At 55.9% G+C, this 27242-nt stretch overlaps 1 protein-coding gene across 23 annotated transcripts in view; it reads left to right on the top strand.

The window, feature by feature from the left end:
* Nucleotides 1–17642, top strand: part of NFASC (neurofascin) — a 174416-nt gene extending 156774 nt beyond the window's left edge. For 11 of the 23 annotated variants that reach the window (XM_032318194.1, XM_032318196.1, XM_032318195.1 and 8 more), the window contains 5 exons: nt 2230–2346; nt 3602–3754; nt 10471–10602; nt 12506–12575; nt 13244–17642. In XM_032318194.1, the coding sequence (XP_032174085.1) occupies nt 2230–2346; nt 3602–3754; nt 10471–10602; nt 12506–12575; nt 13244–13475 (704 nt within the window). In that variant the 3' untranslated portion in view covers nt 13476–17642. The remainder of the gene's footprint in view (nt 1–2229; nt 2347–3601; nt 3755–10470; nt 10603–12505; nt 12576–13243) is intronic. The other 12 variants (XM_032318201.1, XM_032318207.1, XM_032318208.1 and 9 more) reach the window with 2 other exon arrangements.
* Nucleotides 17643–27242: the final 9600 nt, after the last annotated feature.

Genomic DNA, 27242 nt, shown 5'->3' on the forward strand with positions numbered 1-27242 from the left:
CTTATAACAGGGCCCCGTGTCCCCACGAGTGCTGTGAGGTCACCGAGCAGATGTGCGGAGGCTGAAGAAGGGACAGATCTTGCCCCCCTGCAGAGTTCCTTGCCCTCCTGGAGGGGTCAGCCTTGCTGCCGTTGGACTAACCCATGGACTCTCACGTGCGACTCCTAACTGCCTGAGACACTGCGGGGGACCTGCCTGTGCCCATGAACTTATCCTTAGAGCCTGGGGACACCCTCAAACATCCTCATTTCCCTTAACGCAGCAGACTGGCACTGCCATCCATGATTTTTTAAATGATCATCCATCTTTATCATGTCTTAGGACCAGATGTTTCCAAAGTTTACTTTTTTCAGGGTAAAATGGCACTTTTTCTTTGTCCTTAACGTGTCTCTTTCAGACTTCAAGGGATGCGCCCTAACTCTCCCACTGCAGGACTTGGCAGAACCGTCCATACTTCCCGTCACGCTTTCTGTTTTTCGTAGCAATCAGTAGTCCGCCTTCCTGGTCTTTCTCTTCGAACATTTTCTTTAGCGATCGGCGTCCGGCTCTCTCTCCGTGGCATGGCCTTCCCCCAGCTCCTTTTAAGTCATTCTGCTTCCCCATGGCTTCACCTTTTCCAGCAGTCCCCCAATCTCCACTACCTTTGAGACCATCAGATTTGGCAGCCAAGCTATTTAAACTCAAATTCTCTGGCTAATTCCAGGCCCCAGAGCTGAGGAGGAAGAAGCTCGAGCTCCCACATCCTGAGTTCTCGTAGTTCATTCCCACTAGCAAGAACCATGAGATGCCAAGGAGCTGGGATTCGGGGTGGCGTAAAGCCTCCGGGACAATGGGATCCCCGGGCAGATAAGTAAAGAATCCCGCATTCTGCCCTCCCCACGGAGAATGCCCCATGGCGCTGTCAGTGGAGCCTCTGTCTTGGCCTCTCACCTAACAGGAATCATACTCACCTGGAGCAACCGGCATCCAACAAGGTTGTCATAGAGAAGGCACCTCTTTGAAGTGAAGATCAGATCTTTTATCACTTTCCCAGCCCTGCAGACTCGGTCACGTGTCAAGTAGATAATGAATAAATGCATCACCGTACTCTATTCATTTATTTTTGACAAGTGAGCCGATGACAGTGCCCCCTTGCATGCTAATAAAATATACAGGAGCCACACTTGTAAAGTCTTTGAAATACACGGCTTCACGCTAGTACTCCGCTATGAAATCTTTGCTGGGCAGTGGAGTAATCAGACTGCTGGGACTGGTGAAAAATGATTACATTTGAAGATTAGTGCCACTCTGCTGTCCACAGGCTATGGTTTCAGACAGTACCGTGGCTTTGATAAAGCAGCTCCCAGCTCATGGGCTCCAGATAATTAATGTTTCCCGTATTGCGTGGAGATCAAGCCTCAGAGACAATTTAGTGCTGAGAAGCCAAAAGAACTGGATTCTTCCGCTGTCTAAGCCTCTGAGGCTTGGCAGGCAAGAAGGAGTTACCTTCTTCTAGCCCAGGAGAGGGAGAGGAGGGCTTCATAGCTCTCCTCTCTACTTGGAACCCGCAGCTGTAGACCCCAAGTCCCCTTAGACTATCTGAGGCCCCATTCCACATGATGCAAGAGCTTGCTGACCAAGAGGGACCTCAGGGACTCCAGAGCCACCCCTCTGGGTTACTGTTCTCTAGTCTCAGGAGCCCGGTAAGGCTTTCCCACCTTTGGTCCTGCCCTTCCTACACATCATGTCTCTCCAGGACCTTCAAGAGATCCCACTCTCCTTCCTGTAGAATGTCTGTGGTTGAAGGGAATGAGGCTGGCCCATCTCTCGGCCTCCGTCTGTACGCTGGTCAACGGGGCTTTCTCCGGTTTCCTTCTTCTGCCCCATTCCAATCCATGACAGGGGATCTAGAAAGGGAAAGAGCCCAGGTTCGAGCCTCCAGTGGCATGGGTCGAAACCGACTTTTCATTCGGGCCCCAACCTGTGCAGACCCACAGACCGTCTCCAGCTCTCCCTCCCACACAGGTGCTCCTGCCTGCACCCGTTCTGACCTGGATGTCGACCTCTGGCCCGGCCACTGAGGCTGCAGCTTGGAGCTCTGGCGGGCCCCGTGCACAGCCTCCTCTGAGTCCTCCCTTTCCGAGCCGCGCACGCGTGTGTATGTGTGTGTGCATGTGTGTGTGCACATGGGTGTGTCTCCGGAGCTGCCTCCCTCCTCACCACTAACCCCTCTTCTAACCTGCCCACCAGCCCCCGACAGGCAGTCCATATGGAACGTCACGGTGCTCCCCAACAGTAAATGGGCCAACATCACCTGGAAGCACAATTTCGGGCCCGGAACTGACTTTGTGGTTGAGTACATCGACAGTAAGCATTGCTGAGCGGAGGGGGGAGGGCGGCGGCGGCCGCTGCGGCGGGTAGCGCAGATGCCATTAGAGAGACCCCGCGGACTCCCCCAGGCTCTGAGGGCCTGCTAGCCCGGCTTAATTATGACTTAATGAAATCGATACGCGCTCTGGCGGCAGTGGGGTGGGAAGAGCAGCCAAAGGAGAAGGAAGAGGGCTTCTGAAACCATTAGTGGAGGTCTAGGGTTGCATGTGCTGGGGAGGACCTGGGTAATGGGGCTCTGCGTTTGCTTCCTGCCCAGGATGCGGGTTCTGAATAGCATCCCCCACCCCGTCACGAGCCAAACCTCACTTCTGCGTGGATTTCCGTAATTCACAGCCCATGGGGTCTCCACTGGAGAGGGGAGCAGTTCAGACTTTTGGGTTCAGCTGTGCTTTGCACACAGAGGAATGCCAGTGGCCCCCCGGTCCAAGGCACTGACCAGAGCCACTTTGTCTCAGAGAGCGGGTGACTGGAGCTGAGCTGTTCACTCTTTATGGGATCTCAGGTTCAAGGGTACATATTGATTAGACTGTAGAGTGTGGTCAAATATCTGCCTTCTGTGAAGGAAGAGCCCTGCCCCTAGAGACTCAGACCCACCATGGTGTTCCCCTTAGCCGTGAATGAAACCAGCTCGCCCCACCAGGAGATCCACCTGGGCGAGCTCCCCGAAGATCTGTAAGGAAAGAGCAAAGCCGACTCTCAGTCCTCTGTGGCCAGAGGCATTCCCATCCAGAGAATCGGCACCCCGAGTCTGATCCTTGCCATGGCAGCTCCCAACAGCCACCATTCACCCCGCACCTCAGAGGCCAGGGCACTCGCTTCTCCTGATGTGGGAACTCTCCACACAGCGAGACAGGAGAGTGGAAGCCAGGAGGGAGAGCCAAGAAGTAAAGTCCTGCCTCACCTCCGTGTCCCACGAGGGGGGCTGACTGGCTCTCGGATCCTTCCCGGGAAAGCTTGCACCCAGGAAGTAGGTCGTAATTGTTTAGTGCTAAGACCATAGTGAGGAGAAAAAGCTTGAGGAGAAGGAAGAGCGCCCTTGGCAGAAGGGCTGCCGGATGGGAGAGTCAGCATCGCATAGAAGGCTTGGTAGAGCTGCCCGGTGACCTCCTGGTCTGCACGGTGCCCCCCCACCCCCAACGCTTCTGCCCTTGACCGGTGACCAGGAACCCAAGCGCTGCCTCTCCAGCTCCTCGTGCCTGGTCCTAGGCTGACTGAGGTTTCTGTTCCCCAGGCAACCATACGAAAAAAACTGTCCCTGTTAAGGCCCAGGCCCAGCCCATACAGCTGACAGACCTCTATCCCGGGATGACTTACACCTTGCGCGTTTATTCCCGGGACAACGAGGGCATCAGCAGTACCATCATCACCTTTATGACCAGTACAGGTGAGAGGGGAGCTGGCCTGGCCATCCCCGGCAAGCATGGGGCATTTCATCCCATTCTCAGCTTCCTGCTTGTCTCTTCTCCTTGGAAAGAAGACTCCTCCCACCCATTCCCCACCTTGCATGGCGTGTCTCGGCTCTTACTATACGTTGGCCCACAGCTCCCAGGAGCCCAAGAGGAGCCAGAGTGCATGCACAGTGGAAAGGAAGCACCCTTCCAACCCCGAGGCGTGAGCGGGGAGTCTGAAGGAAATAGAATTGTAGCATGAGGATGGAGGAGGCCACCTGGCCCCCACTCTGGGCTTGAAACAGAAGGGCTTGGTGTAGGCCAAACCCAGGCCCTGGGCATGGGGCCGGAGGCCGGAGGAGCACAGAGCAAACCACCCCGTGCACGCAGGACCTTGCTTCCGGCGCATGGTGTTAAGAGACAGGGCCATCCAAGGGCCTCGACGCCCCAAATCTTCCCAGGATCAGCACATATGTCACTGCCTTGCCACTACCATTTGTTAGAAAAATTCCCAAGTGTGTGACATGAGTTGCTGGGGGCTTTATTTTGGCTTAATTTTTTATCTCAAGTTTGCTGTGGTTTCAGAGTAGTTAATCTGTCGTGTTCAGCAAGAGGAGGTAGCTCTCCGGTTGGAGCAGAGTTCTGGCTCGAAAGGGACTTCAGCTGTCGCTAGAGAAGCAACCTCAGTGCACCAAGGGGACAGGCTGGCAGGGGCTCAGGGCACGGGAGCAGGTCAGGATGGGCAGGCAGTTTGGAGACCGGAGGGCACTGCTGATGTGTTCGTGTGTGTCTTCACAGTCGGCCAGGCAGGTGGCCGTGCTAAGCCCTGGGGCCAAGGGCGAGGGTTGGGGAAACAGCCAGAGAGAGAAAAGGACCAGTCCCTGCCCCCAGGATGTCCTAATCAGATGCAGGTCAGTAGACACATGCATAGAAGGAAAAGAAATACCACACAATGATTTCTATGACTTTCTGAATGTTGACTAAAATATTCATTAACCCCCTGTGCCTGGCCAGGCTCATCCTGGCAGCCTGTATCTTGAGAGTCACCCCCCCCCTTCTGTATAAATGTCTCCCCCCACCCCTTCTGGCCTGGTCCCTCCTGGTCTGGACGTCCTGTCCTCTGCCCTGTGCCTCCACCTGTCCTGCCTGTGTCCAGGCCATCGAGACTCAGGGAGTCTGAGTCCAGCTGCCCGCTTGAGGCCAGCCCAGCCAACTCGGGCACAACGTCTGAGCAAGTGGCCAGGCCAGCTTGGCAGCCAGCCAAAGGAACTGGGCAGCTGAGCGAGCAGAGCAGGTGGCTGGACTCTGTCGGACCCAGTCAGGATCCCAAGCTGGCGCTCATCAGTACATGCGTTTGATTTTGCTTCATTATGAACCTGAGTTCAGCACTGAGGCAGGGAGCCCCGATAAGATCCAGGCTGGAGCGCCCTGGTAGGGAATGCTGCCAAAGCCGGGCGCCCTCTGCTTTCAGAGTTTGACTTCTACCAGCACCAAGTCCTGGGGCTGTGAGTAAGGGGTGCGGAGAAAGAGCCAGAGAAAAAAGGACCAGTGCCTGCCCTCGGGGACATCCCAGTCTGCTTCCCCATATCGAACATGCGGTACAGGGGGGAAAAAAGGAAAAGAAAAGAAAACTAAGAAGATTGATAATACACTTCCGAACATTGGCTCAGTGTCCTTTTCTCTTTTCCTGTGGTGGCTCTAGAGAGACGCTTCCTGATAGATCGCTTTCAGAGTGAGTGAGTTTTCCCAGATTCCGCTCCATGCAAGCTGGGGTGAGCAGGTTTGTGACCCCAGCCCTGAGTACGTATTGCTCCCTGACGTCACTGGCTGGCTAGAAATTACCATGTGCAAACCACAGAGGGAAAAGAAATATTTTCACTTTCTGAAGTCTGTGTGTTTCTGGAGTCTTCAAAAATGCACGCTGTATATCCTGTGGGCGGACTCCCGAGCCAAGTTCCCACGATCGCCTCGGTCCCAGGGTCTCATCAAAGCAAGAGTTTATGAGCATCTCTGGGTCACTTAGGTGACCACAGGCCATCACTTTAGCCCACAGACTCAACATGCAGCAGTGGTTCGGGGGGGATATGGAAGAAAACCCCTAGGAATGCTAACCAGCTCCCTGGCCCTCCCCAGGAAGACCCCACGTGGAAAGTTAATCACCTCCTTGATGCTTTTGAAGCCAAAGAGACCCAAGGGGCCACAGACACATAACTCTGGACTCTGGGGGGCTCCTCAGCTCTTCTGTCCTGGGAGTGGGCAGTATGGGTCAAGGAGGCAGGGGGCAGGTGGGCCAGTGGGCCAGCGGAACAGACCGAGGACTGCCTCAGACTGCAGGGAAGCAGGAGGAGGGACATCAGGGGACCTCCCTGGAGTCAGTCTCAGTTATGTTTGGAAGAAACCCAGGAAGGGGCATGGTGCAGAGGCCTCGGGTGCAGCTTAAGTAAGAGCAGCTAAGCCCCAGTGCATCTGAAAGAAGTCCTGTTCTGCATATTTCTCTGTTCCTATTTCTGAAATGTAATTCTCCTGCGGACTTTAAGTGACTGTCCTTTGACTCGTGAGAACTGCCAAACGGCGCATTTCTGAGCAGGGGTGCGGGAGTGCGGTGTGCAGAAGGCACACAAAATATGGCCTCTGGTCTAGAGTGAGAGGCATTGGGACTCTGAGTTTGCCAGGCCGTGTGGGCTGGAAGAGCAGGTGCTGTCTGGCCCCCCCGTTCCAGGAGGAGGTGGTGAGCGTCAGCACAGCCCCGTCTTCGAATGTTGTCATTACCGTGTCCATTAGGAATCTTGAAACACGTTGAACAGATCGATTAAGAATGATGTTGGCAGCCATGTGTAATACCCTGAGCCTCCCTACAGCGCCTTCCGCCTCGCAGAGTCCATTCTGTCGGGTCACGTTGTGAGTGAGATCATCTTGTCCTAAATTGCTTTTGGTTCTTGAGAAGCTAAGTCACTTTGATGGGGTCTGGTGGAGCCCACCTCACCCCAGATCCTGCCTGGTTTGGGTTTTGTTGAACAATCATCGACTAGAGCCTCATCTTAGTTTCAGGTGTACAACATAATGCCCTGATGTGTATAGGTATTACAAAGCGGGGGCCACGAGAAGTTTAGTGAGAGGCCAACACACCACGTAGTTACAAAACCCACTTGGATTTGAACTGCCTTCTGGGTCCAGAATGTTCTTTGACCTCTTTGGCAAGGACTGAAGGTAACATTTGAACTTCAGGTCTGTCAGGAATGGACACTACATTCGCTTCCCAGATGGCCCATATGGCCGCTGTCCCTGGGATTGTGACTTCCTCTCACAAGACAAAGGGAGTCTCTGGGAGATGGCTTGTCAGGACATACAGAACAAGCATCAGGAAGAAGGTAGTGGAGCAAACAGGGTCCTGCAGACCTATAAACCAACTGTTGCGTGGAAGGTGGGAACCACCATCCAAACTCAAGGCATGGCTCATGGTCAAGCCAATCTCCCTCTGATGCCAGCAAGTCTCCCAAATTAACCGTATTAAATTAGGATTAAACTGGTATTTTATAAGTAGTCACTGCCTGCTTGCTACGTGACCAGCATCATGCAAAGCCCTTGGGGGCCCAATGACTCCCCTGTTCTCGAGCCTTTAATAGGATCATTAAAAATCCGGACCCAGGAAACAGAGCAATTGAATGTTACGTTTGGTGGAGTAAACGGGTAAAATTGGACTTCGGAGATTGGTGTGAGCGGGAGGAGGGGGAGATTCAGGAAGGAGAGGTGGAGAGCAAGAAAGGCAGCAGGCCAGGCTGTCTCGGGCACGGTGGGAGAGCTGTCAGCAGGGGACGCGGGGAGCCTCTGGACGGCCGGGCATGATGAGAGGTGTCCTGAGAGCATAATAACACAGTGTGCCGTTGTATCCTGGGGACCTGATAGACCCAGGGTGAGGAGGGGACGCCCCTAGCCTGGAGCAGTGAGGCAAGTATGAGGGACACTGGAAGGACAAAGGATAAGCCTTGGGGATGGCAGGAATGGGGAAGCCACCGGCAGGAGGGGGGACAGGAAGACATGGGTCGAATTTCAAGCAGACAGACCATCCAAGGAGATGTTAGGGTATTAGCTGGGAGCAGTGGGCTTGGTGCTGTGGAACTGGCTGGAGGGACAAAGAGAGAGGAGTTAAGGGATTGCTGGTTGGAAAGTCAGGCCTGGAGGACGGGGGAAGGTAGGAGCCGAGGAGGTAGAGGGAGGTTTGGGAAAGACCCACTCCACCGTGGTAGTTGAAGCAGTGAGTAGAGAGGGGCTTGAGGTTGGCCTGGCGGGGTTGGAGGAAGAAGAAGACGGGACCCGGAGCCCATGAAAGACGGAGTTCACCCAGAGGAGTGTGCCTGAGCTCGAGCTGAAAAGCGTGGTGGGTTCCTCCAGGGTCTTTGTTTTATGATTCAGGAAGCTTCAGGGTGTTTAACAGCAGAAGGGAGAAGAAAGCAATGAGGAAGGTGCTGGAGGGTTTGCGATCCTTCTAAGACTGAGCCCCCTGGGAGGGGCGAGCTACTGCCATGGCTATGGAGGCAAGGACAGCTGTGGAGGCTGTGAGGCTTCTGTGGTCACATTAATGTCACCGACATAGGGGTATGTCGGTGACATAGGGATATGATGGTGTGGAAGGGCGTGGGAGGGAGCAGCAGTTTGGGGGCACAGGGAGAGGGGAATGGAGGGATTGCCAGGCAGCCCCAAAGGTCCGGTTGAAGTGCACATAGCTTACCAGCTCTGCGACCTTGAGCAAATCACATGAACTCTCTGTGCCTCAGTCGTCTCATCTGGAAGATGGGGATAATAATAATAATAATAAAGCTGGATGAGGTGGTGAGGACTGAATCAGATGAGGCGCGGAGAAGTACTCGGAGTGTGAGCTGTGATTAGTGCCGACCCGGATGGGGACGAGCGCCAGGAGAAAGGGGAATGAGAGCCATCTAGGAGTGGCTGGTTGGGGGAGAGGGCTTTGCCTTTAGCTGGGAAGGCCTTTCTAGGAGGAGAGGCCGGTGGGTGAGGCGGCCATCTGAAGGAAGAGCAGCACATGGAAAGGCCCGAGGTAGGGAGGTGAGCGGCCGGTGTGGCTGGAGGAGAGAGGGTGGGAGACCCGCCTGGAGAAGGGTCCGGGGTCAGCCCGGGTGGGGCCTGCCGGGACGGGATAGGCGGCATGTGTTTCCCCGGTAGCAGTGGGACGCATTGGAGGGTTGGACTGAGAAAGTGATTTGCTCAGACGTGGGGTTCTAGGAGGATCTCTGTGACACTGTCCAAGGAGCAGCCTGCCGGAGTGTGAGGGAGGGGGCGTCCCCCACAACAACATCCACAGACCAGGTGAGCACGAGGGCAGAGAGCACAAAAGTGCTTGCTCCTGTCTTCCCCATCTGTCCAGACCCTTCCTGGTGCCATGACCTTACCTAGGCACCGGGAAGACGATAAAGACAGTTTCTCTGTCCAAGAAGAGCAAAGGGTAGGATTGCACCCCGATGCTTGCCCCACAAAAAGGCATGGGATAAAGACTATGGGGCACGAGGGCTCTGGGTCACCCCCTGTTCCTTGTGCCCCCCCACCCGGGAGGAAGCCCCGTGCTTGGCTTAGGCTCTGTGGGCTCTCTGGGACCCTGCTGTCGACAGGCGCTGTGAGACGACCCCTCAGCTCACTTGGCGGGCTTCGGGCTTACTTTGGGTCTGCTCGGGTGGCTTGGATCCTGCCTCTCCTCCCCAGTCTTGGTTCCCATGGCAGGCTGGGTTTCAAGAAGGGGCGCTTGTGCTCTCTAGTCCATAGAAAGAAGAGTCGGGGTGGGGGTCCTGCCCACTACACACCCCCTCCCAAATCCTAATGCCAACAGTTGCGTCATTCGGGATACCGTGAGATGGCAGCTGAGCTCCTGTGCTCTGGGCCTACTCTCGTGCTCCTTGAACTATGAAGGGGTCTACTCAGGTCGAGACATGTCTTCACGCACTCCAGGTGGGGCTAGGGAGGGACTCACGGTCATGGGAGGGGGGGGTCTCCATGCATGGACGTGCTCTGAAATGGCATGGGGTGCGCAGAAGGCATGGCCTCAGCCCAACTGGGGGTACCCGCACAGGGACTGTCTGCTGTAAGGGAGCACACAGCCCAGCTGGGGGAACGTGAGAAAGCACACGGCGTTCTGGAACGACACTCCAGCCAGGACCCCTGGCAAGGAGACCTGGTTGGCTTCGGGAACATATCGGTGGGAAAGGTCGCTGTTCGGGGCCTGTGCGGGCCCGTGAAGGTGTTCTCGGAACAGGTTTTTGCAATGTAGCCACGGCCTCCGTTCCCTAATGGGTAGCAGAGTCCCGTTTCCTCATCCCAGGCTCATTCATGGGGACTCGAACTTTCAGGGCCAATCTCTGGCCTTCTGTCCACCCCCAGCAGGCTGTAACCAGCCATCTGGTTTGAAGAATGCCGTGCCCCATCCTTAGGAAACTTCCCCTTCCTAGAGGACCTGTTCAGCCTTCTGCTGCTTATTCTGCTTCCTATATCCCTTTCCTGTGCCTCTTTTCTGACCTCTGGACCTTGGCTCTTTAATTATTTTCTCTCCGTCCCTGTAGCGGGGTGGTTCGGGCCAGAGGGCTGCTAGGTAGTAGCTTAAGGCTCGAGGAGGAACATCGACATGAAATAGCCATTCTTCCCTCACGTTTCCCTGCTCACCTCCACCCCCCGGGAAATCGCTCATGTCTCTGCTCCTGCCCCTCCCCAGCTTACACCAACAACCAGGCCGACATCGCCACCCAGGGCTGGTTCATTGGGCTCATGTGTGCCATCGCCCTCCTGGTGCTGATCCTGCTCATCGTCTGTTTCATCAAGAGGAGTCGGGGCGGCAAGTACCCAGGTAGGATGTACGAGAGGAACGGGCTTGGGGACATGGGGCCAGCATTCCCAGGATTCCCCGGCCATATCCAGGGGGCTCAGGTTCTCCCGGCAAGCCTAACCCTTGCCAAGCTTGGACAGACAGTCCTCTCCCCTGGTCTGTGCATCTTAGAGCTGCCAGAAAGCACTTGAGTTAATCAAGTTCGCCTGAGGTGGGTGGATGGAACGGTCCAGGCAGCTCCAGAGAGGGGACGGAAGGAGCCGTGACTCCCATTAAGAATGACCTTCCCTCCTCTTGACTCACCAGCTGTCTGCTCAGTAAATTGGCTTTTTTCAGCCTGAATCTCATTAGGATCCCATGTCCCAAGGAAGGAAGAAGGAAGAAAAGCATTTTCTCTAACCATGAGAAGGAGAGAACAGAGAAGGGAGGGTCTGGATGGAAGCAGCACGCCCATGAGAGAGGCTCTCTGGGCTGTAATGACAGACCCCTGGCAGAGGGTCAGGAGCTCCTGCTCGAAGAGCCCCCAGAGGCTCAGGGGTGGCCTGCATTGGTACAGACCCCATCAGTAAAGAGCTCTGGGCTTCCCTAGCATCCCAAAGAGCCATTGCTCTTCTGGGTGCCTCAAGATCCACCAGCCCAGACAAACCAAGGTCAAGGACGAGGACCTCTGGCATTCCTGCTTCTGGAAATATTGATTGCTTTTTCAAATAGGGGCAACAAAACCATCTGTCTGGGATGGGGTGGGTAGAATGACAGGAGACAGGATAATGGATGACCCAGCGAGCAAAAATCCTGCCGGACTGCAGAATGAAATTGCTCCCTGACCCCCAAAGCTCTATTGCCAAGCACGGGCCATGCTCCCCAAATGCCTGCCTCTCCCTCCCTCTAAATGAGTCCTCCTCCAGGGTCCCCCTAAAACTCAACTCAGAGAGAAGATTCTCTTTACCCTGTCCACGTATCCTCAGACCCTAGGATTCTAAAGGGTTTTGCCTGTGATTTAAGTGAGGCAGGTGTCTGTGAGGGAGAGCAGGAAATTATAATTCTTTATTGGCAAATACTGTTTCCTTTCACCTTATTGTGCTGTGTTGGGATTGTTTTTCTCCTGAAAAAGAGAAAGCCAGAGTCAGGGAGAAGAGTAGCCTTATTGAGCTCACCCCCCAACTCATCAGATCAACTTTGAAGCTTCCTTTACCTATTAGACAGTGTTGCTTTCCAGAAAGTTCTTCTCACAGCTTACCTCCTTCCCTCCAGCTGCAAGGTAAGGCCCTAGTCCACTAGAAAAATGAGCAAACCATGAGGCCCGGGCTCCAACCTTCGTGCTAGACTTCATGGTAGACTCTGTGCTGGGTGCCAAGGACCTGGAAAAGAAAGGTGATCTCCCTCAAGACACAGCAGGGGCCCAGCAGGAAGATCACAGCCCAGCAAGACAGGGCGTGAGATGGGTGTGTGCAAACCACAGAGGAAGCGTGGGAGAAGAGGGTCCCACACACTAGTGAGGTCACAGCCGGAAGAGCATTTTCTATCCCAAAGGTGCCTACGGAACGTCCCCTCGGCCCAGGGCCCCCTGTTGGGGGCTTTTACAAACGGAGCACAAATACTTATGCTGCAGAACAGAATAAGAGAGGGGCCAAAGAAAAAAATCACATCCATTTGGTGGTGCTGGGTGGGGGGGCAACCCCGTGGAAAGGTGGGGGTGGGGGAAGGGGCAGCCTGGAGGAGGTTTCAGTTGTCAACAGAGAAACCCTGGGGATGAGGAGGCGGCGGGGCGTCAAGCTGACAGCTGGTTAAATGCAGGAAGCCCGAATAAGGGAGGCACCGATGGTGCCGTGTTGAAAGAGAGAGTGTCACCGACTTTACAGTTGGGGTCCCAGGGTACAGGGGCATAATCACCGTGTCTGTGTCTTTGCTTCTCTTATCGGCCAAGTGCGAGAAAAGAAGGATGTTCCCCTGGGCCCCGAAGACCCCAAGGAAGAGGACGGCTCCTTTGACTACAGGTGGGTGACCTGTTTGGCTCCTGGTCCCCCAACCCCCACCACCTCTGCCTCGCTGACAGCCCCTACTTGTAATGAGGGGGCTGGACGAGGAAAGCACAGCACGGTGGGGAAGGGAGAGCCCGGGGAGAGGCTTCTCTCTCCATGGCCCAGACCCGTTGCTTTTTGCCAAGGGCAGAGCCTTTCCAGACAGGGGCCACCCAGATCACAGAGAGTCAAAGCAAGTCCAACCCCTCTTGATGGAGAGACGAAGGCCCAGGGAAAAGAAAGGCATTCTCGGGGCCACAGGACCACACCCCAGCTCTTTGACCCACCCCATCCTGCCTCGTCTCCTGGTAGCTGGCTGTCCTCACCGTGGGGCGGCTGACCCCAGACGGGAGTCAGAAGACTGGGCTCCAGGCCCAGCCAGGCACCCCCTTCCCACCTCACATGGGAGAAGACGCCAGGGAGAAACCTGGTCCTCTCCAGGCCACGGGTTCCCGCCATAATCCAGCCAGGCAGGGGAGGGCTCGGGGGTGGGAGAGGCTGACCGGTGACCTCTGAGGTCCTCCCCTCTCGGAGCTGCGTAGCCCATGTGCTCGGCGAGAGGCCAACGGCCCGGTGCTACCGCACCTTGGTTTAAGCGATGCTGGACCAGGCCAGGCTCTGATTCTCTGTCTCTCTCTGGCCAGTGACGAGGACAACAAGCCCCTGCAGGGCAGCCAGACGTCCCTGGATGGCACCATCAAGCAGCAGGAGAGTGACGACAGCCTGGTGGACTATGGCGAGGGTGGCGAGGGGCAGTTCAACGAGGACGGGTCCTTCATCGGCCAGTACACGGTCAAAAAGGACAAGGAGGAGACAGAGGGCAATGAAAGCTCAGAGGCCACGTCGCCTGTCAACGCCATCTATTCTCTGGCCTAACGGAGTCCCCTGGCCCAGGACACAGCCACTACTTTGCAAGTGGGAGGAGGGGAGAGGGGGAGATGAAGCCACCGCAGACCTACCACACAGCCGCCACCTTCTTCAGGGACAAGGGTACAACAAGGGGGTCTGCCAAGCTGTGAGGACCAGTGACGGCCCAGCCATCCCCAAGCCCCCTCCCGATGACCGCCCCTGCACCCCCGGGGTGCCACCGTGTGGAGGAGTCCTGGCTAAGCTCAGCTGGAGGGAGCCCAGCCCTTCGCTCAGCCTCCCGGCCGCCAGGCTGGAGCCTCCCCCACCCTGGCCCGCCCTTGCCCTCCGCACGCGCACTCACCGGTTTCTGTTGGTCACGGCCCTCCGCGTTATCCTTATTTTTCTTTTGTGCATCTTCCCCGTCCAGACCCAGCGTCTCCATTTTCTTTTCCTTTCGAAGAAATGTCCCTGGACAAAGAAAGAATGGGTGGATTCTCCCCCAGATGGGCAAAAGGACTGACCTGTAAAAGATGTTGTAGAAAAGCTGTCGTATTCACACCGCCCCCACCCCGGGCCAACGTATTTCCGAAGGATGCCTTTCTCGCCAGATGCCTCCCCAGGCCCCCAACCCATGCGCCTTGGCCTTGTCAGTTGCTGAGCTGGGCTTGGCTGCTTTCTGGAAAATGACAGTATTTTTGGCAGGGAGAGAGTGGGCAGGCCTCCTTGCCCCGCTCTGGTTCAGTCGGGAGGTGGGCTTACCTCTTGCTCCTGGCTCTCACCCTGCCCCTTCCCCCAGCGTGTCCCAGACAAGAGCTGCGCCAGCTCTGAAGGAGTCTGAGGAGCGGGAGCGGCCACGGATGGGAAGAGCTTCGAAGCCAGTGGCCGAGTACCTCAAGCAGAAGGAAACCGGGCGTCTGGTCCCTGGGGAGCTGTGCTCACCTCAGGAGAGAAGGAATGGGCTGGGTTTGGACTTCCTTCCTCCCCATCGGTGAAACCCGGGATGTGGGAGAGAGGACCGTGCACCCTGCCTCGAGGGATGAGGGCACCCCCCACACCTGGTCAGGGATCCCCGCTGCTACCCTCCCGGGGATGGAACCAGGCGATGCAGAAGCTTTGCTGATGTGTTTGGGGATACAAGGTGCTGCTCCCCCTTTCGCCTCTAGCAAGTAGCATCTCCTCCATCAATTCTGTAAGACGTCGAAAGTGGTGTTTCACACCGTGCCGCCCCCCAAGACCGAACCAGTGTGTCCTGTCCTCGGGGTATTTACATATCAGGAGAGTGCGCGGGAACACCACGCTGATCGCGCTGGAGAGCCTGGCCTGGGGACCTCGCGCCCTCCGGATGCCTTACGCAGCTCTGATGTGGCCCTGCAGCAACCAGGTCCCCAGCTCCTGCCCGTAAACCTCGAAGCCTCCAGCGATGTCTCTCAAGAATGGGGCGGCCCCAGCAAACATCACCACAGACCCAGAGCAGCCGCTCACCTCGTGCCCTGCACCCCGTTGCCCAGCCCGAGACCCACACAGCCTGCAGTGCTCAGAGACCCAAGGCGCGGCCTTCAGCCTCCCCACCTAATCCGTTTCTGAAACCAAAGGTACCTAGCCTCAGAGAGAGATCTTGAGCCTGAGAGCAACCTGGTAGCGGTCGCTGCAGCTAGAGCTGGTTTCGGGAGGGGGAAGCTGACCCCCCATCTGGACTGCCTGCCACGGGCACAGCCTCTGGTCCGAGCCTCCAGCTGCTCGCCCGGCAGCCTGGGCGGCAACGGAGCTGCATCCTTCAGAGGCTCGATCAAAGCATCGTTTGCCACACGTTTACACCACAAAGGTATTAGCAATGTTGGCATCCCTTCATAATCAGTCAGCTGAAGGTCAGGCACATAGACACACGCACTCTGTCTGCAGGTAAGAAACCATAGCCCAGAGCTGAGCCAGTTGTGCTGTTTGAACCTGAGAGCAGGTGCCTGGCCTTTGGCCCCAGCCGTGGCCAGCCTTTGCAGCCCAGAAGACCCAGGGACAGCTCCCTCATGCTGAATGGAGTCAGGGTGAATCACGGGGGGCTAGGAGTGAGCTTAGGGGCCCCCTCCTCTGGCTTTCCTCTACAGCTGGGCAATCCTGCACCCAAGCCCAGCCTCTCCAGGGAACGTCAGGGAAGTGTGCCTATAAACTGAATTAAAGGAACAGCCTTTCCAGAATATGCTCTGGATCTGAGCAGAGTAGACAGTGTCTTGGGCCCCACCCCCCCATGCGACACCCCCACACCAGTGAGCTCAGTGCACCGCAGGCCGGCTCTTTGGGTAAGGGGACCGTGCACTGTCATGGTGCCCATCCCCCCGGCTGTGCACCTGAGGACCGCAGAAGGCCTCCTGCTGCCCAGGGGTCTGGGGGAGAGATGATTGCTCAGCCTATCTGCTCTTCGTGTGTGTCATGCCCGCTCGGAACCAGCTCCCTCCGTGTTGGAAGGCCGTGCGGGAAGCCACATGGAGAGGCGCCGTCCACACCGCCACACCACCCAGCCCTCCTGGCAGGTAGGAGCCCACCTGAGCCCGGAGAAGCCGTCTCCTCTGAGCAGAGATGCTTAGAGAGGTGTGTGTAGGGCAGGGTTAGGGAGCAGCCCTTCCAGGAAGAGATTGTCCATTTCCCATGAGCCCGTGCCAGAGCCCAGCCCACTCAGCCAGAAAGCAGTATTGTCCCGCACACCCTGCCCACTAGGGCTCTCAAGCAACCGCCCAAAAACATACCAACCACGGGGCCAGGAGACGGTGACACCGTCAGTGCTTCTGCCTGCCTGGCTGTAGGGGGTGGGGGAGTCTCTCAGTGATTCCAGAAGCCCTGTTGCCTGTGCTGCGGTCTCACCTGTCTGTGCCGAGCCACCAAAGCTGTGGGCTCAGGAAACAGCCTTGAACTTCTAGTCTGAGCCATAGTCACATGTGAGCCCTGCCCTCCCAGGGCTGGAGCTGAGATGCAGGACACAGTGGGCATTGGTTGGGGGCACCTTGAGTTCTCAAGCCTCCGGTTGCTCCAGGGTCCAAGGGAGAAGCTCCGGCAAGAGCACGTAGTCCACGAGGCTGAGGAAGATGGGGAGGGGGGGTCCCCTGTGGGGTGGGGTCGAGGACCAGTCCTGCTTCCTGAGTCTCTTTGGTCTGCCCCTTGGGGCAAGTTGCTTGACTTGTCTGTATGTTGGTGCCTCCAGTTCCCCTGTGTCATCCCTCCTTTGAATACCTGTGCCCACGGAGGGACAGGAACCCAGCTGAAGGAGCAGGAAGGCCAGTGACTAAGGCGTACAGTGCTGCAGGGCCAGGGACAGCTGCCTCCCACCCTGCCTGGCTTTTGTGAAGGGGACCCATCTTTCCTTATCTTAGTTTTGAGGAGATAGTTGAGGCTCAGCTAAAGGGAAAACCAGACCAGCTCTTTCCCTTGTCCATTGTCTTTGCCCTAGGGTGGGGGCATCTGGTCTACCCCTTCCTGGCAAGTCCCAAGGTCTGGAGGAGGGTCCAGCTGTCCCAGAAGCAGCCAGTGCCAACACTGCACACGCTGGCTGGGGGGTCTCTGCAACCTGGGTCAGATTTGGCTTTCATCGCTTCCCCGGACACAGCCTGAGGAAAGGGCTGCAGACAGGTGTGGGTTTTCCCCCGCCCACACCCAGCACCTGTGCACGGGCACAGCCACACAGTAGGGCAGCGCTTGCAGGGGGAACAGTACAGATTATGACATTGTCTCTGGCCCACTTGAGAGGTTGGACCCCTCTTGAAGGATTCCTGCAGACAGAACCGAGAGTCTGATCCAAAGGAGAGGGAAGCTTCCCTGGGAGAACCCGGGGCAGAGGATCTTTAAGGGTCCAGGGGCCCTTTGCAGGATCCGAGCCAAGCCACAGAGAGTCCCAAACAGCCCGTGGGACAGAAGCAGCGAGGATTGAACACACTTTGCCTCAATCTTAGCAAGGCTGCTTCACCAACACTGAGGAAGGGAGGCTCCCCCAGCTCTCAGGGGGAGGGCAGCCAGTTCCTTGGGTGCGGGCACAGGCGAGCTCCCCATTCGGGACACCGGGGTCAGCACTCCTGCCGTCCCTGCCAAACACACACACATCTGCTAGGAAGAAACCACCCGGTGGATCTTGGCTGAGCTTCACGTGGTGGCTTAGAAGTAGCATGTAGGAGTTCCCTGATTGAAAAAAAAAAAAAATGGAGGAAACACATGAATGAAACAAAAAGCTTAAAAAGCCAGGAGGAGGCAGGGCTCTAGGCAGAACCCAGCTCCTGGCAACCCATCCCCTAAATCAGTTAGGGGCCAGCCCATGGGAGGTCAAACCAACCTTGCTGCTCTCACCAGCCCGCCCCGCCCAAGCCTGGGCAGCGCCCTTCCTTCCCTCCCCTGTTGAGAACAGCCTTCCCGAGATAGGTTCAGAGAAGGATCAGAGGGACAGGACCACCACCCAGGGAAGCCACGAGTCTCCACCGAGCAGTGTCCCGCGCCACACCCCCAACCAGTGCACCTCCATTGACACAGTAGTATTAAACAGAAGTTGTCTGATGCTAAGGGTAGAAACGAGCTCAGTCTCAGAGCGCGTCGCTTTGGAGAGCTTCAAACCGCAGCACTTGTGGGAATCACAGAGCTGATCTCATGGACAGGACTCTTCGGACAGACGAGGACACTAAAATCCACAAAGGGGAAGGGACTGGCCCGAGGTCACTCGGCTGAGTGACCCAGTCCTTGTCTGGGGTTCTCTAACTGCCCGCAGGTGCCTCCTTGGAAATAGAGCTGTAACTTCACATCTGTCTGTACCTCATATCACTTCTCCCCATGCCCCGTACACCTCCCAAAATGAAAGACACAAAGGATTTTTCTGAGATTGAGAACAGTCTGTCTGTGACAGCCCGTGGGGAAGCCAGCTGCGTGGGGCAGACCCCGGCTGGGAGAGTGAGGAGCCGACTGGTGTCTGTCACTGTGAAGTCTGGACTGTAGTCTGGAGTGGCGTCTCTTGTTCCGTGACACTCGGGGCCCCCAGCAGGCTGCATCCTTCGGGCCCTCGGCCATGGGGTGCTGAGGGGCGGCTGGGCCACAGAGGCTCTGCCACCCTGGGGTTCACTGGGCTGGAGTACAGCACACAGAAAGAGTTCAGTGAAGCAATAAACACAAAAATCTGGGAGAAGAAATCCAGAATTTTGTGCCCTACTCTGTTTCTTGTTCAAAAACGATGCCGATCAGTTGACCCTGCCCCTGTTGTTGTTGGTTTTTTGGGTTTTTTTCTTGATCCCTCCCAGTTGGACATCCTCAGTCAGTGTTGTCCCTCTGCCCGGCTCCCAGCTCTTTGCCAACTTCACACTCCTCCTGGGCTGAGCATCAGTCGCCTGTGACATGGTCGCCTTCTGTCCCGGTCCCACCCCGAGCCCACGCTGGCCCCAGAGGACCTCTCTCCCTGCCTCCCCCCTCCCCCGGCACCCGCTTCCCCCCAACATAGTGCCGCATTGTTCCTTCCAGGGGGAGATTTTTTTCCCTGCCATCTCCATGTTCTCCCACACACCCACATACCTGCAGAGTGGTCTGATCTTTTTTCCATTGGTTAAAAATTTAACTCTCCATGGCAGACCTTGTTTTAACCCCTCTCACATCACGTTCTTTCCTCTTTGAGAGTTCTTTTGCATTAACCAACGTTGTCAGCGACAGATGCGGATCTGAGGGTGTCACGTGCGACCTTCAGCAGGGAAGACTTCCGGGCCGCAGAGGACCATCTAATACGTGGACTTATAAACTGACTGCATGAGCAATGAAAAGGCCAAATTATTCAGAATTCTTTTTTTTTTTTTTTTTTTTGGAATCACTGTAAAAAAAACAAACAAACAAACAACAACTGATTTCTTTTGTATAGAGAACACTAAACGTATAATAAAAGTTGTTCAAAATGGACTCTGGCCAGGTGATCTGTTCATTTTCTTTAGTTCATGGAAAGGGGTACAGGGTTGTCAGGATCGACAACAGAATCAAAAAAGGAGTTCTTGGGGACTCCAGACAGCCCTCACTTCGAGGATTCTGCAAGACCAGCCCCCTTCTTGAAGTCGGTCTTATCCTGGGGGCCTCGCGGACACAATCTGTGTTTTGACCGTACAGCGACAGGCACGTGTGCAGCCGCCGAGAGAGCCCAATTCAGCTGGCCTGTATGTGTGCCTGGGCGCCACTGAGGACGTGCCGTGATGGGGATGCTGGGAGGAGGGGAGCCGTGTGCGATGAAGCTCTGTGTCCTGCCCTCCCCCTGTCAGCACCCCTGCCCTGAGGTGGGAGAATGCCGGCACAGTTCATATTGTTGAAGGAATGAATAATACAGCTTACAACAAACCCAGAACCTGTCTCCGTAGACTCCAAGGAATCTCAACCAACAAGCAAACAGGGGAGGGAAATAGGAAATGGAGAAAGGGAATAGGAAATAGGAAATAGGGAAAGAAGCAGAGAAGGCTGTGTCGGTGGAGGGGGACCGAGCACAGTTACGCCTCCTTTCTTAATTCTCCCGGCCTGGAGTTGGGCTAATTCCCACTAAGGAGCGCCCCTTTGGCCGTCATCCCAGGCAGAGTGAATGGCGCGGGACCCCCAGATGTTGTAAACCCCCCCCCCCCACCGCCCTGTCCTCAGGCTGGTGCCGGGGCTAGACAGCGGGCAGGGCTGGGAGACGGTTCCACTCGGGGAGAAACTGAATGGAACGGGAAATAAGGGCAAAGGGTTGCCCTGAAAATACAGGCCCTGCTCTCCTGGATCAGGGACTACGAGGTAACAATCTAACGCGCCTGTGTTTCCTCTCCCTTCAAAAGTCCTCAGAAAGGGGCGCCTGGGTGTCTCAGTGGGTTAAAGCCTCTGCCTTCCGCTCAGGTCATGATCCCAGGGTCCTCGAGCCCCGCATCTGGGCTCTCTGCTCAGCAGGGAGCCTGCTCCCCCACCCCCCCCTGCCCTCTCTGCCTACTTGTGATCTCTCTCTGTCAAATAAATAAATTAAATCATTTAAAAAAAAAAAAAGTCCTCAGAAAAGAGCGGGACCTGAGGCCTTATTTCTGAGCGTGGCTCCTCCTGAATTTGGGGGCATCTCGCAGTCTCTGCCACGTCTGAACCTTCCTGTTCACTCCTGGGGATACGTGAAAGATCTTTTCCTCGTCACTCTCAAGTTCACAAGCTGTCTGTGAAGTCTGCCCTTCATGTCCATGGGCACCACCCCACCAGCAGCCCAAGCCCTCATTCTGAATTGACAGTGTCCTTACCTTTCCTGCCACCTACTACCTCCTCATAGAGGAGGCTGGAAGGATCTCGTAACACACAAATGTGATCCTGTCCCTTCTCAAGACCTTCAAGTTCACCACAGTACCTTCAGTCAGCTACAGTAGGATAAAATCTTAACCCCTTGGCTTGGCATGTTAGACCTTTTGTGATTCGACCCGTCCTTCAGCAGCCTTGTTTTTCACTTCACGAACACTCTAAATTCTAGCCATTCCGATCTCTGTCCTGTGCCCCCGACATGGAATGATTTCTCACGCTTCTTATCTTTGGCGATTCAGTTCCACTCAGAATACCTATTAATAACTACTCTGGGCTAATCAATGCTGTAAGGTAGCTAGCATAGAGTTCCAGTCCTCAGGAAGCTCAGAATGTCATGAGAAACAGGTAAGCAAAAGCAATGCTGGAGGGACACCTGCCTGGCTCAGTCTATAGAGCCTATGAGTCTTAATCTCAGGGTCATGAGTTCGAGCCCCATGTTGGGACTAGTTTACTTTTTTTTTTTTAAGATTTTATTTATTTATTTGTCAGAGAGAGAGGAGCGAGAGTGAGCACAGGCAGACAGAGTGGCAGGCAGAGGCAGAGGGAGAAGCAGGCTTCCTGCCAAGCAAGGAGCCCGATATGGGACTCGATCCCAGGATGCTGGGATCATGACCTGAGCTGAAGGCAGCTGACCAGCCAACTGAGCCACCCAGGCATCCCCAGGGACTAGTTTACTTTTAAAAAAGAATCAGTGTTATAGTATCCAGGACAAAGGACTCAGTAAATGTGGTTCAGCAAATGAATGAAGGCCCAAAGGTGTGTCTGCTTGGCACACCCTCCTCCTGCCCTTCCCCTTCTAGATAATTCGTAATCACTGGAGTTGATGTCCACAACCGGCCCTGATTCCCAGCAACACCTGATTCCAGGCTCTTTCCTCTCTCCCATTCCAAACCCTTCCAATATCCCTTCTCCTTGCAAATCATCTCTCCTGGACTCTTGGCAGCAAACAGTGGCCTCGTGCTGGGTCCCAGAGGGCTGATCTTTAACAATCAGCTCAGGTGAAGTCTTCCCCACGACCTGATGTAGCCTGTGTAAGGACGTGTGTGTTCTGCACTCACGCGCGCACGCACGCGCACACACACGCACACGGCTGCACAGTCGGATTCGGATGCCCTCGCTCTGCCCCCAGAACAGCTATGTTTTTTTGTCGTTCCCAGACAGTCCCCGTCATGTGTTGCCTATTTCTTTCACAAAATTGTAAACATCTTGAGTATGAGAAATTTTTGTCCCCTGTGGGTCCACAGCCCAGTGGCCCGTACACAGCACCCACAAAATGAGTGAAAACGAATGAATGGGTGACCAGGCATTCCTTTGATGTGGTGGCTGGGTGAATTCAAGACTTCTGTGTCATCTTCTTTGGATACTATTTGGATATTGGACTTGGATGTGACTTTCTGGGGGCCGTGGGCATTCCGCTGGCCCACTTTTGGAGCAGGAACTCCCCCCCCCCCACACACACACACAAAGGGACAGAAATGGAGGGATGAAGAAAGCATCTTATTTGAAGAAAGCCAACCTCCATTCAACTGAGGCCAGACAAAGCGGCTGCCTCCCTTCGGGGCCCAAGGGATTCCCAGAATACGCATCATCCCTCATCCCTGTCTCCAGAAGGCTGCGCCTCCCAGCCCATTAGAAATGCTAATCTCCAGCATGGGTTGGATTAACTGACCCAGTGGGAGGCGACAAGTCATCTTCCAATCTTCATTAAGAGTGAAGGCTCTACCCCATCTTGCCCAGCTGCCCCCAAAGGGATGGGACCTGGGAATTCATTACAGCCCCTTTCATCAAGGCAGCCACTACTGCTCGAAACCGTATTAGGTGGCGGAAGGTAGGGGAGGGCCACTTTAGCCTCCCCTCCCCACTTAATGCATCAGAGCCCATTTGTTTGATGTCAGTTCCTGCTGGAGCAAGAACCAGGCAGTGGGCCTCAGAGCAATTTGGAGCCACAGCTGCGGCCCAACAGCCCACTCCCAAGCTCCACTCCCACCCCCACCCCCGCCCCTGAACTTGCTGCTGATTAGCCCCAGACCCCACTGCGGGGAAGCAGGGCTTTGTGTAGACAGGGGAAACGGCCACTCTGAAGCAAACAAATGAAATTACTTAGTGAATATTTAACATCACAATTGCCCTCTAACAAGGCTGAATCCTATTCAGGGAAGGGTCTGGGACTGATGGGGTAGGGAGTTTGCAGAAAGGCCAAGGGACAGTCCTGCATTATTGGGGGGAGGGAGCTTTTGGAACCCCAGGGCAAGAGTGGGGGGCAGATGAGGAGCAGAGACAGGCAGCAGGAAGATCCGTACTTCTGTTCGTGCGGTCCCTAGACCGGCAGCATCCCGATGGACCGGGAACTTAGAGAGATGGACATTCTCGGTGATTCTGATTCGGGCTAATGTGTGAGGAGCGCTAGATGACAGGGACAGTGACAAGACCGGGTACTCTAGGATGCGTCGTCCCCTCCCAGTGCCCCCACTCTGAAGTGTCACTCGCATCTACCCAATGGATGAATTTGCTTCACACGAGCGGATCTTTTAGAAAAACTAGCAAAGTTGGTGAATTCTACATCCAAAGTAATGCAGGGTGAAGCAGAGACGGCAGGAGAATGTCAACGTCAGAGCGCGCCCCCCAGGCATTAGCAGACATCGTGCGAGAGCCTTCAACGTTCACGGAGCGTGGGATTGGCAGGGGAACTGATCCGTTTCCATCCATGTCAGAGGCACGAGGGCACCAGATGGTATTTGGGTCACAGTACATTTACATTAAGTGACTTCAGAGGAGAGCCACTAATGACATTGACGCCCGCCGTCTGTGCGGGGAGAGCGATGGGCACTTTATGGAAATTCTCTCCTATGACCCCCACACCAGCCCCCTGAGGCAGGTTATGTCCCACCACGCAGGGAAGCTGGGCGGCTAAGGGCTGGATACTATCCCCACTAAGCTGACAAAGTCAGAGCCCGCTGCCAGGCCCGTGGGACTCGAATACCTCCCTGTGGGCCAGGACCCTGGGGGTATGAACGGGCATCGCCGTGACGAATCAGGCCTGGCGCTCGGTGCCCCCACTGGCGTCCTGCCTGTGCAGCCCCTGCTGGCTTGTCAATGTGGCCGACCGGGATTTACCCCTCACTGCTCTGCTCTGCTGGGGTGCGGGTGGGGGGCCATGCAGGCTCCAGACCCTGGCCCCGGGGAGCCCAGGGGAGAGGGTCGTGGGTGCCAGGCTGCTCAGGGTCCTGCAGTGAGGGGCCAAGCTAGCTGCCAGCGCTCACCCGGCTCCAAGTCTGCCTTGGGTAATAGGAAAAAAACAGCCAGGACTCAAAAGATAAGGGAGGCACTGGCTGGGTGACTGACCTTTGATTCTTCCTCAGTAGGACGGAGATTGTGACCGCAGCTTTCTCATACGTTGGTGTGAGCATGAAATCAGTTAAATGTGGGAAGTTCTAAGAAGAGTGTCTGATACGTGGTAAATATTATATAATAATGCATTAAACGTACAGAAATGAATGAATCCCCTTAGGCTTTCCCCTTCTTCTGCATTCTGGAATGTTCTCCCTAACCTCTATTTCGTCCTTCAGAAGCCCTCCAGGAAGTCTCAAATCCCACCTTTCATGACCAGCCTAGCCCCCAAGCGTGTTTCTCTTCAAGGAGCTGCTCCTGACCTTCCCTCCCCCTGTCCCGCACCCCACCCTACTCGCCAACCCTCATCCACCTTGACCTTCAGCATGGGTTCACTGCCACTGCAAGGACTTGTCCCTTCTGTGCCTGCCCAGTCTACAAACTCTGCAAGGCAGCCCTCCCCCTCCCACGCAGGTGGGCCTCGTTTGTCTGTGCCCACCAGTGGCTCAGTCTGTGCTGTATTGACAAGGGGGCACGGGGTGGGGTGGGGGGTTGATGTGTGTCAGGCAGTATCTCTCTTCCTGAAAGCTCGTTTACCAGGTTCGGAGTGGCTGGATGTAAGGGCCAGTGATCGGTATTGAGAGGTAGAGAGGTTCATGCTACAGCCCCATCAATTAACTTTCCCAAAGTCCCCTAAGTGCTCTTGTCTCTGTTTAAAGCCTAGGAACCCGGGTACTCCTGCTTATCGGGAAGGACTGTCCGTCTTCCACCTCCCTCCCTCCCGCTGCTTCTCCTCCAGGCTGGTGGTTAAGACACAGCACCAACCTCTGCCCCCCGGGCAGTCCCTGGGGCAGAAGAGAATGAGGCCAGCCATCCAGAAGGCCCAGGTTTGTCCTAAGAGAGAACGACAGGACTCTGCCAGCCTGCGTACCTCTGATCCCCATGGGATTGGGACAGGGAGGAAGTCACCCGGTAGGGAAGACCATTTCCCCCCCAGATTCTGGAGCCTAACTCCCAAGCTTAGGGTAGGAGAAAGCCCCTCTTCCAGGCCACACGGCTCCTTCCTTCTCAACACCAACAGCATTCCTCTCCAGGGACCGGAGGTTTGGCAGAGATCATCATCCACGCCATCCTACTGGAGGTCCAGAATGGCTAAAATCTGCCACCCTTCTCCACCCCCAGGCCCAGCAGCCACCTCCCTGAAAAACAAAGCACAAAACAGAAAGTCCTCCCTTCCAGCCACCTGGGCCTCCTTCCCACGTTTTCCATGGCGCTGAGCCCTGGTATAACCGAGCTCATCAAGCTGCAGGCTCGCTGCCAGGGGGACAGAACACGCTCTGGAGCCCCCAGGCAGGGGGACAGGGCCATAGGTTCAGTGGTCAGTCAGCAGGCTCCCGGAGAAGGCTCGGCCCCTCCTAAGTTATGAGCACCGCCTCAGACCTGCAGACCAGCAGGTGTGAGCCCTGGTCCATCCCTCCATTCCATAGATCCCCCACATCAAATGCTAAATCCTAGACTGGCTCCCCACCCGGCTCCTGCGACCCAGCAATGCACTAGCTAAGCTCCTTGGGGAGAGCAGGTGTCCTGTTCAGACTGTGGCCAGCCAGCGTCTGCAAGGGCTGTGAGGTTTCCCCGGGCCAGGAGTGGGACGAAATACACAAACCTACAAATACACTCATTCCAAAGCCAACAGAAATCGTCTGAGAGCTTCAGACTCTGAAGCTGGCTGAACCTGGCCCTCTAGCCTCCCCCATCCCAACACAACCCAACACAGACAGCTGGGCGCCATGCTGCTCTGGGAGAGCTGGGGGCCAGAAGAGCAATACGATCATTCTCCAGAACCTCATCCTATCCCAAACTGAGGACCGTGAACATGCATGGTACCCAGACATAGGCAGGACCTAGACCAGGGGGGAGCCTCTGCACCCCCTTTCCTCCCTGCCCCCAGCCCTGACATCCATTTCCGATCTCCCAGCCCCGCTTCAGGGCTGTCAGGCACCCTCTTGTGGGTCCATCAGTGGCTTTTAACGGAGCCCCCCGCCCCCGCTTTCATCCTATTAGTGAGCTGGGAGTAATTACGACTTCATTAGCCAAATAGGTTCTTGGTTCAAAGATTCCCTCCACCCCCCAAAACAAAACACACACCCGCTTCCCTCCATCTGAGGTCTGTCCCCCGGGGCACGAGCTAACAATGTAGCAGGCTCCGGGGAAACCAGCAAGGAAGGGGGAAGAAGCCAAGGATGGCTGGCCAATGGGGAGGGGGCCAGCAGCTGCACCCCCTCCGCCGCCACGCGTCTGTCGGTGGGCTACCCCCACCCCAGATCTTTGACAGGGAGAAGGATGGCCCTCCAGCAAATGAGGGGCGTGACCCTTTGCATCTGTCTGCTGTCCTTCGCCCCCCAGCCCCCTGCTCTAACTTCCAGCTACTTCCCGGATGGACAGGCCAGGCTCTTCCTGTAGGGGGGCTCTCAGAACCAATTCCCAGGGGCCTGTAGAATGTCGGGAGTCGCCAGCTTCCCTGCCCTCAGTCTCCCATCTAGACTGCAGCTGCGGCAGATCCAGAAACGAGGAAGAAGACGGGTCTGCCAAGCAAGGACAAAGCTGCTCCCAGGACCGGCTGCCTCGGGGGCGGGGCGGGGGGGGGTTACTCAGCCAGCCCCGGCCTCCAGGCCACGCAGGCAGATCCCTGACACCTCGGAAAGATTCCACAGCTTCCCCGTCTCCAATCTGGTTCCCTGTATCTCAGCCTTAGAAAGTGTTTTCTTTGGGTCTAAATTAGCTCCACCTTGCAATTAAAACCATCCCCGCTAGGGAAATGGCTTATTGTGCTTCTCTTTTACTGAGCTTTTAATAGCTTTTAGGAGCATGGAGTCCAAGCCTCCTGCCTCCATTCCGCCCTACCACAAAACTTCCTCAGTTACCGCGAGCCACACAGTGCTACTCGCGCAGCCTCCTGCCTCTCGGCGCAGGCCAGGAGGCGTCCCAGCTAAGGCCAGGCCAGCTCCGGCCACTCCCACTGCTCACCCTCCAGCAGGGAAGGCACCGGCTTCCTGCAGACCCTCAGACGTATGCCTCTTTGTCCATGCAGTTTCCGAGAGAGCTGGTTGCTTCTTCTGGGGGCTGCGCAAGTAACAGCTGGTGAATTCTCATTCCTGCTGAGGGCCCCCCTGCCTGGATCCT

This window comes from Mustela erminea, chromosome 17, assembly GCF_009829155.1.
Source record: "Mustela erminea isolate mMusErm1 chromosome 17, mMusErm1.Pri, whole genome shotgun sequence".
NCBI classification, from domain to species: domain Eukaryota; kingdom Metazoa; phylum Chordata; class Mammalia; order Carnivora; family Mustelidae; genus Mustela; species Mustela erminea.